Genomic DNA, 18,753 nt, shown 5'->3' with positions numbered 1-18,753 from the left:
ATGAAAGCCTCCAGTGCAGCTCAAATGCTCCTGTTTGTCCTGAAAATTTAAACAAGCCTCCTGAACTTGAGAAGCCTCCTTCAGTGGTGAAGCTCTAGGAGGCAAGTGCCGTCTCTTGCATTGTAGTTGTACAGTTGCCTAACAAAATGCTTATTCCCCAGAGAATCGGCAGAAATCTTGTATTTCCTTCCCTCACCCCCAGCCCCTTTGTGCCCCTCAGTTGCAGCCTAAGTCCTGACCATGATCACAAGAACATCCTGAATCAGTCTTAGTCATTTGTATTTCCTTGCCAAAGATTTTATCTGCCACTGGGGCAAGTTGCACGGTTACCATTGCTGGTGTGGTTGAAAAATTTGCATGCTTGTGCTCTACAGATCTGCTGGTTCAGACTGGGTTCATTTAGCCAGAAGAATTAATTGAGACAACAGAGCTGTCAAGTGAGAAAGGCCACAGAGCAAGGCAGCACTGCTCTGAACATCTGCACAAACTGTATATTTGATTAGGTACCTCAGCACTTGCAGATTATTGTTGTTAGAAATGAATCTTACTTTTGCCATTTTCATATGAGGTTCTGCGCTGTAATTCTGCAGATGTTTGGTCTCTGTACACCAACATTGTTTACAAAAATGACAAACTCTGCTAATAAAAATCACATTTGCTCATTCACACATCTTGCTATTTACATATAAAATATCATATGCCAAGGGTCTAATTCTAATCCCTCTGAAGGTAACGAGAGATGTGACATGGACTTCACTGGGAGTTGGATAGGGCCTCAAAATCTGCTTGCCTCGCACAAATAGTCCCCTGATATGTATCATGAAAACCCATGTTTTGTTTGTAATGATAGATGCCACAGGGGTTTGTATATTTGGATACTGTTTTTCCCTGGGAGTGTTTATTAACAAATGCTTGAAGGTTTTATGACGTGGTGAAAACTCCATCCCTCATGATAAACAGGAAGCGTTCAGAGGTATTGCATTACCCGTGTAACACAACCCAGATTCCAGCAGCTTGGCTGTTTTTTTCAAAATACTGTGACACCGCTTCCTCGAGGAAATCTCTCTTGTCTGTGTAGCTCCTTTCTGCTATAGCTGTGCAAAATTGCAAAGAAATGGTTGTTTTAAGAATGAATGTCGATTCACCAATTTCAGACAGTAGAAACTGAAGCCTAGTTTATAATATCTTTAAAAAATACACAGTATGGACGTTCTGGCCTCTCAGCCCAGCAGGTAACAGTGTGCAAGGAGAACAGACTGATACCTTCCCTTCCACAGCACAGGTGCAGCTTAGGGAGCAGAGATGCAAATTTCCCTGCAGTGACTTATGAAATGTCTCAGCCACGGATCTGGCGGTGCTTCTTCTACAGCTCAGTCCTTCAGCATCAACAAGGCCGGATCTGACCAGCAAAGGAGAAAGGCAGTCCCTTTTCGGTGGGCTTCACAAAGCCTACCAAGCGGTTACCACGTGATGCTGTATCAGCGTCAGATTAATTTTGAACCTTGGTGACGTTTATGTGAAAAGCTCAGAATGCCACCAGTGCGCTGTTCCCGTCACTCGTTTCTGTTTGGCCAGTGCCCGTCGTTTAGACTGTGTGTGCAAGCAGCAGAAGCCCGTGTACCTGTGTCATCACAGAAGCGTTAGCTGTGTGTTTCTTTGTGATGAACATCACCCTAGGTGACAACCTCCCTCGAAAGCAAGCCTGAGCAAGTTCTTTTTAGGAAGTTTGGCACCGTTCCCTAAACTGGTGCCCCATGAAGGGGCTTCTGTGTCTGCCTAGTGCTTTGCTCGCACAAAGCCAGATGCCGCTGGGTTTGGGTATCAGAACGACTGATGCCTTGGATTATACCACCAGTAACTTACTGACAGCAGCCTAAAAATCCATCCACGAAAGAACCAGGCAGGTCAAGCAGTCAGGACACCCACCACCTCAGTGGTTTCCCACACACGAGGTTCAATACTGAACTTCATCAAACAGATCACTAGAGATCCTTCCCTGAACCTATAGTTACGCTGCCCCTCCAGCTATAACCCTTCTATTCCCATAGCTCATTCCCATTACCTAATCATCTTAATTTAATTTTACATTCTTCCCCCCTCCATATTCTTTATATTCTTTCATGCTTCATCCTTTCTCCTCCGCCCTCACATCAACCAACCTCTTCATCACAGATACTCCCTAAATTTTTAGCTGTAAACAATATTAAAAATTGAGTTACTGCAATAGCTGGACAACCTAAAACTCAAGTAATCCTATATCTGTATTCTTTGACTTCTGCCTTTGTTGGAGGCATCACTTGTCCTGTCTACAGCTGAACTGAGAACTAGGGGAAACAGATTGCATATTTTAGTATTTCTAAATCATTAGACTTGTGAGGTTTTGTAATAATTTTATCTCCTTTCTTGTATTTTCTTGTATTTCTCTAGCAATGAATCATATCAAAAATACAGCGATAAAGAAATTGTTATTAAACACTACATAAATCTTCTTTTTGTAAAAACTTCATAGCCTTCCAGCATATAAAGCTTCAGCACAAGAAAACAACGGTCATATAACAGGTTTTCAGTGACATTCTCACAAGTCCCTGTAACAGTCTGTATACATATTAACTATGTACATGTTTTGCTTTTTCAGTTCTGTAAAATAACTTTTTATCTGCATGGTTCAACTCTTTTATCATCTACAGCTTGTTTGCTGAATTTTAAGTCTTGGGCAAGATGAAGCAAGCTCCTGAAGAGAAGTTGGGTTTCAGAAGATATGAGCTCCAGATAACTAAAGACAAGTAAAGCGCACAACAATACTGAAATTACTCAGAGTTGTATTGCAGCTGACTGAGACAGTATGTGCTTTGAGGCTGGGAAATTTCCATTACTGAAGTGCAGGACAGTGCCTGGATACTGCTGCTACTGCAGTTGAGAAATGAAAGCAAGTTAATTTTATATAGACAGCAGCAAAATGTCATGATATTAATTCAAATTGCTAGAAATATATAACAAGCTTTTAAGTTTGCTGTAAAATGAATCCTTTTTTAAATATTTGGAATATAATTGTAAATTACATGTACAAAATTAAGGAACAGAAATGACTTGAAATCACAACTAAGCTTTCAAGCTGCAATACCATATTTGTGAACAGTGAATTTAGCAATAATATGACACAAGACATCTCCTACAACAGTGACAGAGTGTGACAGCAATAGAGTGATATCCGGTGCAAGATCAAGGCTGTTACTGACAGTAGAGTTCTGCAATTAATAATCTTTTGTGCTCCTCTTGGCATGCAGAAAACAAAAATACCAATCTGTTTACTAGTTGTAACTCCAAAACATATAAGAAAGCCATTGTAAGCTTTCTGCAAGGTCAGTCGGAATGCTGGATGGAAAAAAATGGGAGAAAAGGAAAAACAATGGGGAAAAAGTAAGTTAGTTTTGTCATCAGCTGGCCAGCAATTCGGGTGGGAGGATGTTCTTATCTTCCCAACAGCAGAAGATTACAGAGAGATTCTCATTTATACTGAGGTCACTTTACACTGTCAAAGCAGTGGCCGACATTTAAATGAAATCAGTCATAAGGGATTTTAGCTGTCTGTTACCAGTTAAATCAAGCCCAGGTTGGTAGTGACTAGAAATTATTAGTATCTGATGCTTTTTATGACTCTTAGGATGGTTCCCTGTGGATCAGAGCTCTCATATCTAAGTAATTTGAGTTTTTGTCACATTCATCACCATGGTTCTTGAGCGACATAGAAGTTAAAATGTGTCTTTGTAAAACATCTTCCATGTCTTATATTTCTTTCTCTCTTCGCCCCCACACAGAGGCTTGAGGTCTTTTTAAATAATGCTGGGAAGATCATTTTACATACATAATATTTACATTTTGTTTGGAGGATGAGGAGGTTCAGGGTCATTCTGAGGTACTCTGAAAGCGAATGCCATAATCCAAGAGCAGCTCCCAAGAAAGCGCTGCCCTAAATGCCCCCACACAAATAATATGACAGTTACAGGGATGATGGCATCAGGAGATGTAGCTTTAGTTCTAAATTAGCCAAAAAAAAAAAAAAAAAAAAAAAGAGAAAATCCTCCCACCACTCCTAGAGTGACACTCTAGGACAGCTACGTATTGTTCCTGTTCTTTGCCTATACCTAATAATGCTGTTTCCAGGACTCATAGGGTCTTTCATAGCATATTTACTTTTCAAGAGAACTATTTACAGACCACAATGTTAACAGTTAAAGCAGTACTTGTAACAGCACAGAGAATCTCCAGACCCTGATTGCAGGATGAACTCATCCATGTGACTGCTGAACTTGATAGCAAGATGGAGATAGTCCAACCCATTGCATATTTAAACTGACCTATTGTACGGCTTAGCTGTTTCCCAAGATAGCTTTCCAACTGAAGGTACTGCACTTCTGTTTGGGCAGCTCTTCTCAGCAGTGGTTTTATTTCTGTCTGAAGGATAGAAACATCTTTCTCACCTCCTTTTTGTTATCCGCAATGATTTTTATAGTAAGTATGACATCTCCCCCCCCAACATAACCCTTTATTCTGCTCATGGAACTAATCATTTGCTTAAAACATATTTACATTCCTTGCAGAGCCAAGGCTTTAATGTCACCTTGTTAATGTGTGAGGGAAAGGCCCAACACAAAGTGTAGATAATAGTAGAGTATTTATAAAGGCTGAAAAGCTTTTGATACCATTTCTATCTGGGCTATCTGTTGAGCTCAATAACTATATTGCTACCTTGAAATGCATACAACTATGTTCTGTCACAAGAGGAACTGTTGGCAAAGCATGCCATAGCCTTTTGACCGCTTATTTGGGTTTAATTGGATTAGACATATATTTGAACACAGCACTCAAAGGAGTTGACAGTCTTTCCACAATTTCCTGGTCTGCCTGGTTGGCTTCCTTTTTGATCTGACACATCCTGGTGAAGGTGGAAAATAATCTAGATATACACCAGTTTTTAATTAAATTTTGCTATGACAGGTTGTGTTTAAGCTAGATTCTCTATAATCATTTGTTTTGCATTTGCTGATGACAGATTTATTTATATATGTAATCAGAACTGCAAGCATAATTTCATTTTTAGAGTTAAGAGAACCTTTTAAACCATATTTTACTTACACAGTTTCAGAAAATTTAAACATTTATTCACATCTACTGCTGTCTGAAATTTCTGAGAAAAATAATGCTGGGTTTCTAAAGTGAAAAAAGCACATTATGAAAAAGTAAGAATATTATATACAAGGAAAAACAAATACACAAAAAGCAGTTTTAACTATCTCACATCAATACACAAAAAAACAAGCCATATGGTTGAGTGTCTGATAAATATAGGGAGGAATTTTTTTCATTAGCTTATGTTGGTCATCCAAGGTAGTTTTCACCCCACCAAACATGCTGGGGCTGCATCTGAAACCAGCGCTTCAACCAGCGACCCTCCGGCAGTTTGGCAGCTGGACTCGGGGCAGTTGGGAGAAGACAGGGAGTGCATGGGCAGGGACGCCCCAAAGGCAAAGAGAGGCATGAAGCAGCACGGTCAGGAGAAATGTCAACAGTAGAAATGTCAACAGAAGACTAGCGAGAGCAGCAGCAGAGCTGAGAAAAACATTGAGAGAAAGGAGGAGGGCAGAGTACAACCAGCTGAGAACCTGAGAGGAACTTGATTGTCACATAACAGCTTCTGGTTAAAGAGGAACACAAAACTAATAGTAGCAACTTTTAAGAAAAGCGTGAGTCAGAGGGTAATTGGATGATTTCACCCCGGGGTCTTTCAACAGGCCAGGATGGGTGTGAACACGGACACACACTAGCGTGCTGAGATATACTGAGATCTGCATGTGACTAATGCATTTTCAAAGGAACAGCAGAGACAGTACACCTAAAAACTGTGGCAATAGTTGTAAAAAACTAAGTAGCAGTAGGATTTCAGACCAGGCAGATACATTTTTTTGCCTTTAAAAACCTTGGAAAGTAAGTTTGGCATTTGGAGAATTGGTGAAAATTTTCAGAAGAAAAGACTCATGTCCAACTTTTGGTAAACCTACAGATCATGGTAGGAAAACAGGAAAAATGGACACTGTTGTAAGCAACAGCTGAGGCCTGACAGAAACTCTGACTCAATTAAATCTTCACCTCCTGTTCAAAACCTCGAGTTTATTTATATTCATGTGTGAAACAAGTAAGAGGAAAATATAATTACATATAAAAACCGTATGCTAATTAGAGGTTGCAAAACTAAGCCCTGAAAAGTTAGAAAGTGTCAGAAATAAACTTGCCCTCGCTACAGTAATTCATCTCTCTCCTACGACACCAGCCCTGCCCTGCATGACATCAGAGGGCTGCAGCGCGGCCGGGGCAGAGCACGGCCGCCGGGCCCAGAGCGGCGCCCCGAACACCGGAGAAATCCTTCCCCTCCCGCAGCTCACTCGGGCCCGGCCCTGCTCTGCGCGGAGCGGTGCTGCGCACCGCGCACACCCTGCGACGCCCCGCCGGCCTGCGCTGCCGCAGGGGGCTCACGGAGCGGGGCGGGAGGGCGCGCAGGCCTCGGCCCCAGGCCTCCATCCCGCGGCGTTTGTCAGCCAGCGGCGAGACCCCCGGCCCGCTCCGACACCCCCGGGCGCGGCCAGCCCCGGCGGGGCCTAGGGGCACCCCTGGGCCGAGCACTCCCACCGCCACCCGGACACCATTTCCCCGGCCGCCGCCGCCACCTGACGCCTCTAATGGCGGCGGGCGGCCGCGCGGCTCCCGCAGAGCCGGCACGCCCACCACGTGACCCCGGCCCTCCCCCCGCGGCTGCGGCGGCCGCCGTTACCGCAGTCCCCCGGCCCCGCCCCCAGCCCCGCCCCCGCGCGCCGCCTGGCCCCGCCCCGCCCCCGCGCGCCGTGCGCGAGAGCCCCCCGCCCCCTCCCCCCGGGCCTGTGGGTGCGCGCGCGCCGGGCAGCGTCTCCTCACAGCGGCGGCGGCGCTGACGGGGACTGGGAGCGGGCGGCGGCCGGAGCTCCGGAGCGCGGCGGAGCCGGCGACGCCTCTTTTTCTTCCCCCTCACCCCGCATCTCTTTCCTCGCCCTCCTCTTTCTTCCTCACCCCGCCTTCCCCCCACCCCCCCGCGCGCAGTCACCGCGGTTCCCGGCACGGACAACATGGCGGCGGTGTCGGGGGCCGGGGCTGCGGGCGGCGCTGCCAACGCCGGCGGCCCGGAGATGGTGCGGGGCCAAGTGTTCGACGTGGGGCCGCGCTACACCAACCTCTCCTACATCGGCGAGGGGGCCTACGGCATGGTGTGGTGAGTGCCGGCCGCCGCGCCCCGCCGGGCCAGCGCCCTTGCCCTGCACAGCGCCCTCCCTCCCTCCTTCCTCCCTCCTCCCCGCCGCCCTGCCCGGCCGCGGCTCCCCGGGGCTCGGCCGCGGGCTGCGTCCCGCCCTTGCGGGGGGCAGCGGCCCGTGCCTGGCCCTCGGGGGAGGGGAGGCCCGGGCTCCTGCATCCCAGCCTCTCTCCTCATCTCCCTTCGTGCTGCCGAGGTTGTCCCTCCGGCATCGCCCGTCCCCCCCCTCCCCGGCTGCCGTCGCCTCTCCCCCCTGCCAAAATTCCTGCACCGTGGGGTGCAGCTACGCGTCTTGTTTCCTTTCTGCCCTCTGCTCGTCATTTTTAAATATTTTTTGCCCCTGCCTCTCGAGTTGCTTTCTCCCTTTCTTTTTTCTCTCCTTACAGTCATTTTATAGACACTCAAAAGGGGGAAAAGGTCATAACATCATGCTAACAGCTCTGTATTTCTCTTTGTGCCTGTGCTGCGTGTTCCTAAGGTCACAGTTGATAAACAAAAAAAGTGAAGCTGTGCGTACGAATTGCTGCCCCTATCTGCCTTTTCTTTGGATGTGTGTGTTGCCAGTGTTGCACAGCCTCCAAATTATTGTCTAAATTAACGTATATACGGGTGAAAGTTCTATTCCGTTCTTCTTGATTATTTTATGTCACAAAGACTTGTGGTAACCCTCATTAAAAAGCAGTAGTGTGTGTTTGCTTTGGTTAATATCAGTCTTAGAAAGCTAAACAAATGAACTATAAAATGCCAAAAATGTAAGCTAACTGGATTTAGAGTGTGAGATGGGTTTTCTTTTAGCAGCCTGTGTGTGGTGGGTTGAGTCGAGATGATGCTGTGAGATGGTATACCTAGTGACTGGACTATAAGACTGATGTGCTCTGTGACCTTAGTTACAATTTCTAATTTTGTTTTCCCATTAGCAAAGGAGGATAAAGTGACTTATTTTTGAAATAGGGGATTCAAATTAAAACTATTTTTGTTGTTTTATCAACTTTCTTCCAACACTGCTTCTGTTTTTTCAGCATGTTCAAATTTGACCAGCAGTACTAAATGAGGTTTACAGGTTATGACTTGATGAAAGCTATATCAGCGGTAATGTTCTCTCTCTGATGTTTAATCTTTTATAAACTGCTACGCTTCTCAGTGAAGGCTCTTCACAGCATCCAAGTGTATCTTACAGATTTTACAGCTATGTTGGATTGTGTTAGCTTATTAAGATGAAGTCATCTTGCATTTCAGAATGAAAGCTTTCAGTTAGGTCCGAGTTTAGCTGGGAGATAAGCCTGTGTTCAAGTTTTGAATTGCGGCCTTCACTTTTTTAGCTATGGGAAGAACCTTCAAAATGTAAATCAAAAATCCTGTTTATGGCCTAAAAATACGCCTGTTATCATTTAGTGTTATAAATCACAGCAATATATCCAGTCTAAAACTTACATTAATATAGCTTATGGTACAAGCCACATTTTATTACTGTGCAACTCATCTGTGCTGGGACAACTAAGCCAGTGCATCTAATCTCACTACTGACTGCGCTGGTTTATGCTTGCAATCTGATTTGGAATAGTACTTTCAAGATGTGTGTATAGTCCCACTCATATGAATGTGGTGTCAAAAGTGGTAACACAGACGTTGTGTTAAAGCTAAAATATTTCACCAATGATCAAAGATTACAAGAAGCAGTATGATGGCAGTTGATGCCCTTTTTTAGCATCACTAGGTTAGTGAGCAGATAAAGGGAAAATATGGCCACTTTCTTCTCCTCCAAATGATGTGTTAAGTTTTGTTACTTAATATTTTAAGTTTTTTCTCCAAGACTGGCTATGTAAAGTTGTCTTTTATTTAAAAGCTTGTTCTTTTTTTTTTGTCTGATATGAATGCCGCACACAGTTATTAATAAAAAAAGCCCCAGCAAGTCTCTGGATCAGTTGAAATACGCATTTGGCTCCTGAGTTTTTCCCCTCTGAAGTTATTGATGTGAAACACTAAATTTGATATGCTGTACTCTTAATTAGTTGTTGCTCTCCTGCCTTGGATGTGAAGTGACAGGGAACAAAGTCTCAGTTTGTATTGTATACTTGGTAAGTGTTGGATTGTGCATGCTCTAGCTAAATGCCATAGCAAATGTAATGTTTTGTAGTACACAGCATATGATCTGTTACGATTAAATAAGATTACTTATCAATCAATGGAGGTATATATTATGCAGATTAATGCTAAATGTTTCATGTCTTGCTTTGATTGGTAATGCAATGAGAATCTGCAGAAGCCTCTCCCTTGTGAGGTGATTAGAGGGCAAGCTATGAGGGTGAAGATGGAGATATTTCCTGCAGCTGCAAAATCCATTTAAATCTGTAGGCTTTAATGAAGGAAAACAAAGCAAGCTTTGGTGTTTTTGTTTTTTAGACCCCCAGCTAATGCATACAACTTCAGAGATTCTAGTTATTCTGCCATAAGGCTTGTTATATGGAAAGCAAGTGACTTAACTGTTAAAAATCTTTGCTCTTGTCCATGTTTTTCCTGACCGCTATATTTCTGGGTTTTTGAATTTGGGAGTTGAAAACAAGATAAAATAAAATTCTTTTAATTATGTCACTGAATAAAAGGGCAAATGAAGTGCTCTTAGGATAGCGTTGTTACAGCCAGTCTTCCATTTTGACTTGGCAGCAGAGAGAGTAGAATGTTTGAGAAATATTGATTAGAACATAAAACAATAGCACAAGAAATAGAGGAAAATGTTGGAATATACCGTACATGAACATTCTCTCATCTGAATTTGAAAGCCCTTAAAGGCATTTAACTATTTTCTCTATTACAGTCATTTTTAACTTAAATAGATTTTGAGTAAAACAGAGTTATTTGAGCAGTATATTTACTGCTGTGTTGTGGCTGCACTTTCTCAGATTCATATGCGAGAGGCATATTATCAGGGAAACCTCGGTCGTAATGTCCTCCAGTAATGGCCTCTGCCAAAAATGTTCATTCTTTGATACAGGCTTGCATCTTACTCAGAACTTTTGCTGGGGGGTCGTGGTGGTGAAATGATTAGTAAGTGAATATCCATGTCAATATCCTTTTCTAACCTGTTTCTTCTTTTCAGTCCTCTTGCATGTGAAACTAGGGAATGACCACAGCACAAATAAAGTTTTATCTAAGATTTTCAACAGTTTCTAGGACTGCAAGACATTCTAGCAGCTTTGAGCCATTATTTAGTCATACAGTCATGTTTGTTACTCTGAATTAATATATCCAAATACATGCAAACACTGTGTCTATTTCTCATTTTCTGCCCCTTTTGCTTAAGAGTTGTTTTGAGGGATTTTGGTGTGAAGTTCTTTATGTAATGATATTCTCTGCCTTTCAGTGATATAAGGGACTATTAACCTGAGATTCACCTAGAACTGACTTTCAGATTAAGTCTGAAAATTTCAGAACTAATTTGCAGATGCAAGGTGTTGAGATTCTCTCTTCCTCCCCAAGTCTGTTTTTTCTTTTTGTTTTGTTTTATTTTCTTTTGGCAGTGCTGAATATAACCTGTTCACAGGCTGTACTCTAAATGCATACAAACACTGATGAAAATATGACTGTGTTGAGCCTTAAATTTTTGGTGGGAATTGTCCTTCATCTATTCGGTCAGTGGTAATTTGACAAGGATGATCATTTGACAGTTTAAAACAAATCATATTTTTGGAAAGAAATAATTAATGGGAATATGATAAGGATATGCTGTCTTGTATTCCATTTTTTGGTAGCCCTTTATCATCACACTTATTCACACGTGAAGTATCACTGCTGCAAATATTGCAAGTAAATAATAATGATGAATGCAGTTGAAAGAAAACAATCTTGAAGCTCAAATCCTGCATTTCTTGGCTTAGATTTTACTGTGTTGTTAGAAAGACATCTTTGAGTTGGTGATGTTCTGTAGAAGTTATGTTTAAAAATTAAGCTAGTCAGTAGCTGAACATTAATGCAGTATTGAAAAGGAATAATTAAAACATTTGGCAGTAGTTTTTTCAAAGTTCTGTTCTTTTCTAATCTCTCATTGAAGTTCCTTTTAGAGGAGAGAAATTTTGTATGAAAATTGAGAAGTATATTCATAAAGAGATTCAAAACGGAAAAGATTAGGGAGAGATAGCTCTGTAAGATACAGGCATTTATATTAAAAGATGAAAGTAGCATTGATTGGGTTAATGACTGCATAATGTCTTCTCTCAAGACTCTCTGAAGTTAGACAAAAGGGTAGCATGGAGACCGGTTGCCTCCATCTATGAGGGTCAAACTGGTGATTTGGAGACTGTTTGCTTGGTGACGAGGAACAGAAGCAACCTGTAATTTTTTGTTAAATATTCCACTGATATGGAGTGAGTACTCTATGATAGAGCAAGTTTAGAGATACCTCTGCCTGCTTATATGTGCTTTTAGGGAGCAAGGTTGGGTATGGGTATTGATACCTTTTAATTAACATGTTCTGGTCTGTGTGTTACGGAAAACGGGGAGCTGACACAATTTATCCAGCCGTAACACACTGCAGTTAGTGCAAAGATCAGAGCAGAAAGTTAGGGAGTGTAATTGGCAGCTGGTTATCAGCTTCTCTCTGGGGAAGAGAGACACAGGGGTAAGCTCTTCCCTTCAGTTAAGTCACTCAGACTTCTAGCACTTCCTTAACCTGAAGTGGAAACAAAAAAGGAGCAACTAGAGCTGTTCTTCTTCTATCCCCTGTGATGCAACAGGTGGTCAGCAAGCTGTGAAGCAGGCAGTGGGGAAGGGACAGCAACTACTTCTTCTCTCTGTGCATAGTTGAGCTGTCTTTAAGATTTATGGGAGATGAAAGGTAGCATCTTTTCCTGTCTGCCCAAAGTAATGGGATACTAGCTTAAGAGTTGAAGAGTGCAGCTTAGGGACACTTGCATTTCATAAATAAGTACACATTTTCTTAACATAGCATGGTCCAGCCCACAGAAACAGATAAAGATAACTTGATTTTTTTTTTTAGCATGATTTATTATGGAAATATGGCTTATGTGTTCACATTACCCGTATGTGATTGTGTTAGTCTGTCTCCTGTACCCCCACATATGGCTCTTGAACCTCTTGCCTGCCTTCCATCAAATTTGACAGGTCTTAATATACAAACTTCCTCCAGGTTTCTTTTTTTTAGAAAAAAAAAATAAAAAGGTATTTTGGTACAGCACAGAGATCCTATGAACTGGTCCGCTGAGGAAGAGACTGTATCAAGAGGTCAAATGTGAGAAGTCAGAAACTGCCCCAAAGAAACATTACAGATGCCCCAGTTTCAGGAGTGGGTTTATTGGTACTCTCAGGGAGAACAGAAACATGTATTTGTAGGAAACCAGGCTTTGTTAGTTCAGTGAGCAGCTTGTTCATGAGTGGGGAGATGCAGCCTGTAGGAAGAGAGTTAACACTTAACAGCTGAATATGCATACAGTTCAGCTTCAGTTGAAAACTAGCACTTCATCAACATCATAATTTTTTTAATATGTTGATACTTTGTTGTAGCTTTCACCTGTGCTCTAGAAAAGGAATTCACTGATCAATTTAATAGAAATATTTTTTTATGACATCTTGCTGTGGAATATTTCATGGAATAATGTAGGCCGGAAGGGACTTCTTGAGGTCACGTAGTCTAGCCTTCTGCTTGAAGCAGCGCTAACCTCAGAATTAGATCACACTGCTCAGGGTCTTGTCCACTTGATCTTTTGAAAATCTCCAAGGATGGAGCTTCCAGTTTCCCTGGGCAATATGTTCTAGTGTTTAACCACCTGCATGGTGAAATTTTTGTCCTTATGTTCATCAGAATTTCCCTTGCAGCACCTTGGGACTGTTGCCTCTTGTCCTCTGTACTGTTTGCCTCTGCAAAGAGTCTGGATCAGTCTTCTCTGTAATCCCCCTTTAAGTAGTTTAAGACAAAATGGGGTGCCTCCTCACACCCCCCAGCCTTCTTTTCTCCAGGCTAAGGCAAACCAGTTTCCTTAGCTTTTTTTTTTTTTTTTTTTTTTTTTTCTGTATGTCATGCCCCAGCCCCCTGTCCATCTTAATGGTTCCCTGCTGGACTTGCTCCAGTACTGGGAGAGAGCAAAACTGGACACAGTATTCCAGATGTGGCCTCAGAGGAGTAATCTCTTTCCTTGACCTGTTAGCTGCGTACTTACTAATGCAGCCCAGTACATGGTAGGCCTTCGTCACCGCAAGCACACACTGCTAATGGACAAAGTTGGATGTTGTTCTGCTTACTTAAAGAATACTTTTATTTCCACTGAAAGCTAAATATCTTAGAAATTTTTCAAATGCCATTTGAAAAAAAATTAACTTTTTAATGGTATTTAAAGTAACAGTTTTGATTTGCAAATTGCTCAGATGAAGAGTATGGTTGTACAAGCATATTTTAGGGTATAACTTTTTTTTACTGTGTGTAATGCAAAGTTAATAGTAAATGTGAAATAGTGTATTTTGTTTCGGGTGATTTATCTATGTGAAGTCTAGGTTATATTGCTTGTTAGTTCATCTATGAAAAATAATTGTTTGCTTGTAGATCAATCTCCCTTTCAGAAGGTGACTTATTTTCCTTTGCTTTAGTACAACTTTTCTGAATGTAAAAAAGCTGTTCTTATACTCATCTTCTAAGGTATATTAAAAGCCAAACATAAATTACTTCATTATCAGCTTTGACCACAAAGATTAATTAGATCCAAGTAATGGTTAATCTGATTAATTCAGATGGAGCTGTTTGATCAAAAATTGGTAGATACTCTGGCAAAATGAGGTTTCTCGTTCTCCATCACTGTGCAGTAGGTTGGTTTCTGTTTCAAAGAGAGCATTCCTGTCTCCACCCCTTTCCGTTCTGTTTCTAGTCACTGGGTAAGTCTGCTGATGTAGAAGGAGTATCTCGTACAGAACTGTCTGCGCTCTGACTGCTGTTGTGGGACATATTTAGTGCCCTGTTGGCTGTCTACATGCTGGTTGAAAGAAGGACTTGTAAAATGGTTGCTGTGTTTCTCCTTTGGTCTGATTGCCTTTCAGTGGCATAGTTTACTTGTGCACATGTTATTTTGCTACCTACTTTGTTTAGTAATACCTAAAATCATAAGAAGTAATTCTATTAAGGGGGAAAAAAATCTTCTCTTGGAAGTTTTTCTTTTGTATTTTAACAGAATTTTCATAAAATGCTGAAATACTCCATGGTGATTAGAATGCAAATGAGAGTTTTCGTTGCAGGGTAAAAAGTAATTCATTTGTGTTGTGAGTATGTTTTAAGTACCAGCAACTTGTAATTAGACTTATAGTTTATAATATATAATTACTTCATTTTAGAGTTTTCCTTAAAATTAGCAGCTGTCATTGCAGTACCTTGGGTTTTTTTGGATGGGAGGGCAGTTTGCTCCATGAGATATTGCTGATATGTCCTAAATTAAACTTGAAGTGGTTAGAGCACTCTAAATCATTACCCCCAAACTGCTTCAGTTGATCAGCCCAGAATTTGCCCAATTTTACTGGTATTTTCTGTTTTACCGGGTTTAGTGTTGGCATGTCTTTTTTAAGCATGCAAAAAATGTTGTGTAAACTGTGATACTGAAGGGAAATAACTTCTTGTAATGGTGAGATTCACAGTGCTAGTGATTTTTTTTTTTTTTTTTTTTTTTTTTTTTTTTTTGTAGAATGAACACTAACAGTTAGCTTGCTTTCTTTGGTGCTTTGTGATCCTTATGTTGGACTGATGTTTCTACAGGTTTAGGGAACTCCTCTGCTTCTGAGTATGCATGTATGATTTTGTTCTGTTTTGTTTTGGTTTTTTGATGTTTGTTGTTGCATCCTTTTGGAGTCAAACATCAAACTTTTTTTTTCTGAAGATGTACATCGTGTGGAATGAAGAAATTGAGTAAGCTAATTCCTGAAAAATAAAGTAACTGTGTGGATCTTATATTGTTTTCCATTTTGTAAAGCTGCTTTTAGGAAAAGTGTTTGGGATGGAAGAAAAAGTTAGAACTTTATGAGGCAAAAGAGTAAACCTGACTGGCAGTTTTAGTTGTACCATTACCATTCACAGCTCCTTTGGAAGCACTTTCTCGCCTCTCTGAGGGAAAGAGGGAGGATACTTCCTGTAAACGTGTAACCTGCCTTGCTGTTGCTTGTAGGTTTTTTTTTTTTTTTTTTTCCAAGGATTCGGAGTGATATTAGTTATGTAACTGACCTGTCTTCACTTTTCTTGGTTGCTTCTTGTTGCATCTCTGAGAAGTCATAAGCACAGAATGAGGAAGCCAGCACTTTATTGGCTCATGTTTGGAGGTTTAGTTTTCAGGACAATCAGGGCTAGAAACTTAAGCTGTGGTTTTCATGATTGACTTATGCTGATCTAAGCCTGTGCTGCTTCTAAAGGGGCAGCCTTTCCTTCCCTGCCTCAGGTCATGTAATTCCTTCCTACTCTCTTCTGCTGTGCTAGTGCTTACACAGCTGCAGGGTTAACTGTGTTGGAAAACTGTTTTAGCTGAAAAGTAAATTCACTTTTTTTTTTTTTTTTTTTTTTTTTTTTTTTTTTTTTTTAAGAGATCAGTTGATGTGACTGACACAAAACCATGTGAATGGTAGTGCTGACAAAAGAAGGGAATAGGAATACACAGCTAGAGGACTTATTATTTGTGTTCTCAAGCTTCTTTGGCTTTGAGCTGTTTCAGTTCTCTAAACTGGCACAAAGAAAGCCCCTACCAAAAAAGTGAGAAATACCCTTCCTTTTAATTCACTGAGCCTTTAGGTTGTCTCAGGTGTTGTCAAGCGCTCACAGTTTTACCCAGAAATTTATTCTCACAGAATTTGTCTTAAGCTTGTACGGAGAGAAGAAAGGTATTGAAACTTAGTATAGCAATGTATTCTTTCAGAATGGGGATCTTATTTCAGAGATAGCCAAAAGGCCTTTAAACAAAAGTGAAATTTGCCTAGACATTCAATTTGGCATGGATGGTATTATAGGAAATAATTGGCATCAGAGGAAATAATCAGCACTGGTAGATTTCTCAAATGGGGAAGACAAGTGGGAAGGAAAAAGCAGACAAACTAGTAAGATGTAAGAGACTATTTGAACAGTCTATTATCTGGAGCCTGACCTGAAGTGAACTGAAGTGGCATAATAATAATGTGGCATAATAAGTGGCAGACAAATAGCATGATTTGGAGCCTTAGTGGTAAACAGCTAAACGTATAGAAAGAAAAATACATATAAAAAGGCACAGGAAATTGAGAGAACTGATGGGTTTCCTGGAACAACTAAGATTGATCAGAACACAATGAAGTTAAATGACTTCTTTACCCAAGCTTAATACGGAATATTGGGTGAAATAGCTAATATTTTTATAATACTAATGTTAAGGCGTAGTGCTAGAATCACCTCTCTTTATATTTTGTCTTAATATGTGCTAACAAAACAACCATTTTGTCTACCACACCCAGGATTATGAATTGACTGAGCTTTTGGTGATTCTAACTCATTTAACAGACTCAGACTCCATTTGCCTTGGCTAGATATTTCTGTTCAAAATAGTAGGAATGATCTAAGGAGTTAAACTATGAAATCATGTGTGTAGTAAATAGTTCAAGATTATAATGCTTTGGAAAGTCCCATCAGATTTTCTTTTTCCAATTCTGAAAAAGAAAATTGTGCCTTTGTAACCTACAAGAATTATTTTTAATGAAAGCAAATCTCTTACAGGAGGTTACAAAAGGGCCTTAAGAATTCATTGTGTAAAGGCCAGTAAGTTGCAGTAGATTAGAAACTTCCAAAGAGTAAAGCCCCTTAAGAGTAATTATTCACTTTCATCATGGTGGGAAAGATTTGGTGTAACTGTGCTGGAAACCTCTAATGTTAGGAGTGGTATTAAATGATAGGGGGGAAATGGCTGGAGAAGTACATGGTAATGGTGAAGGTAATGCCGTTATATTTTAGTCCAGACTGGAGAGAACTGGGGCAATCTTCAGAGGTCTAACAAAGTCATGTTAGAGGTCATTGTGATGATCAACTAGTCAGCATTGATTATTTGGGCACCTTGCTATGCACTTGGGATAATCTGGAGAACACTGTTTTAGAAATAAGGTGTCCCTCCCCTCTCCTCCCCCCTCATTATTGGAAAAGGAAAAACAGATCAACTTTATTCTAGATACCATCTAAAATAGCAGGTTCAGGTCATCTTCCATAAAAACAAAACCATAGCAGGACTTGATGATTTGGTGATGAACAACAGATAAAAAGGGACTAAGGATATGGATAAATTCATGATGAGTGTGTAAAGTATGACAGTTGTTTTGAAAAGAGGTCATGATACAAGATTTAGAAACAGCTGTTTGTATTTTCTTAACCAAAAGTAGTAATCTATCCAGCGATACTAGAATCCTGGCAAATCAAAAACCACTAAAAGAAAAAAAAGGTTTAAATAGCATGCAGTTAGGAGTTTTCAGGCAGGGCCAGGTTAATCCTACTGCAAAATGGATCATATCTACTTTTTAGTTATTTTAATGTTCTCTGTTGCTCAGCCTTCCTTTGCTGCCATTTTAGCATGAAATGAAAAAAAAGATGCAGAGAAATTGTCAGTGACTGTTCAGTGCCTACAAACAGCCATTATTTGTTTTTCGTTTCTTTTTCCTCGACAAAAAGAAGAGTTAAATCTGTGGTCATCCTGTAATTTATAACTTCAGGTAGTTTCCTGATACTTTGTAAACAAATGGTAGAGAATTCAGCAATCAGATAACTGTTTGAATAGCTACGTTTAGAGGGACCCGCTGTATGTTTTTCCTGTCTCACTTTCACTTTTGAAAACTTTAATACTGTGTATTTCATGGCTGCATGATGGATGAGAGAAGGTCCATTTCTCAAACACTGTTTTTTACAAATACAGTATATACTGCTTGTATCCAAATTTACTCTGAAGTATCTTAGTTTTGCATTCAAGTGTTTTGGCTTTTTCTTTCATTATAGGCTTGCTAGTACCTATATATGTTTCATTAACACTGAGAAGGTAACACATACTGCTGGCTTTTAATAATCAATGGGGAGCGTCTGTAGCCATACCAGTGGATAATTCACAAGTGCTGAGTTACAACATATTTGACTCTTGTCCCTCTGAGTGGCATGCAAAAGTATTCAGTGGTTGTATCCTTAAAGTTATATAATGTTTATGAGGCTTGAAAAACAACTAGAACCTCAAGGCTGAGAGTTTTTCTTTCCCAAGAATCTAATATTTGAGTAGCTCTCTCTTTTCATAGTTTTAAGTTTTCTACGTGGTAGAAATTAGAATCTATAAATATAAATCTTTAATGAAGGGGTAGAAATGTCTTAAGGTGCTCTTCTTTCTGTAGTTTATCTGTGATGCATGGTGCAGTAGAGAAGGATATTCCTCATCTCTTGCTTCCTCCCAACTTTATAA

General features: G+C 40.7%; 1 protein-coding gene across 1 annotated transcript in view; it reads left to right on the top strand.

Moving 5' to 3' along the window:
• The first annotated feature begins 6,898 nt into the window (after positions 1-6,898).
• MAPK1 (mitogen-activated protein kinase 1) overlaps positions 6,899-18,753 on the top strand; it is a 44,465-nt gene continuing 32,610 nt past the window's right edge. Inside the window, exon 1 of the mRNA XM_026104323.2 lies at positions 6,899-7,294. Within this exon, the coding sequence (XP_025960108.1) occupies positions 7,152-7,294 (143 nt within the window). The 5' untranslated portion in view covers positions 6,899-7,151. The remainder of the gene's footprint in view (positions 7,295-18,753) is intronic.

This window comes from Dromaius novaehollandiae, chromosome 17 (genome assembly GCF_036370855.1).
Source record: "Dromaius novaehollandiae isolate bDroNov1 chromosome 17, bDroNov1.hap1, whole genome shotgun sequence".
NCBI lineage: Eukaryota > Metazoa > Chordata > Aves > Casuariiformes > Dromaiidae > Dromaius > Dromaius novaehollandiae.
The sequence above is the reverse complement of the archived record's forward strand: the minus strand, read 5'-3'. Positions and strand labels throughout refer to the sequence as shown.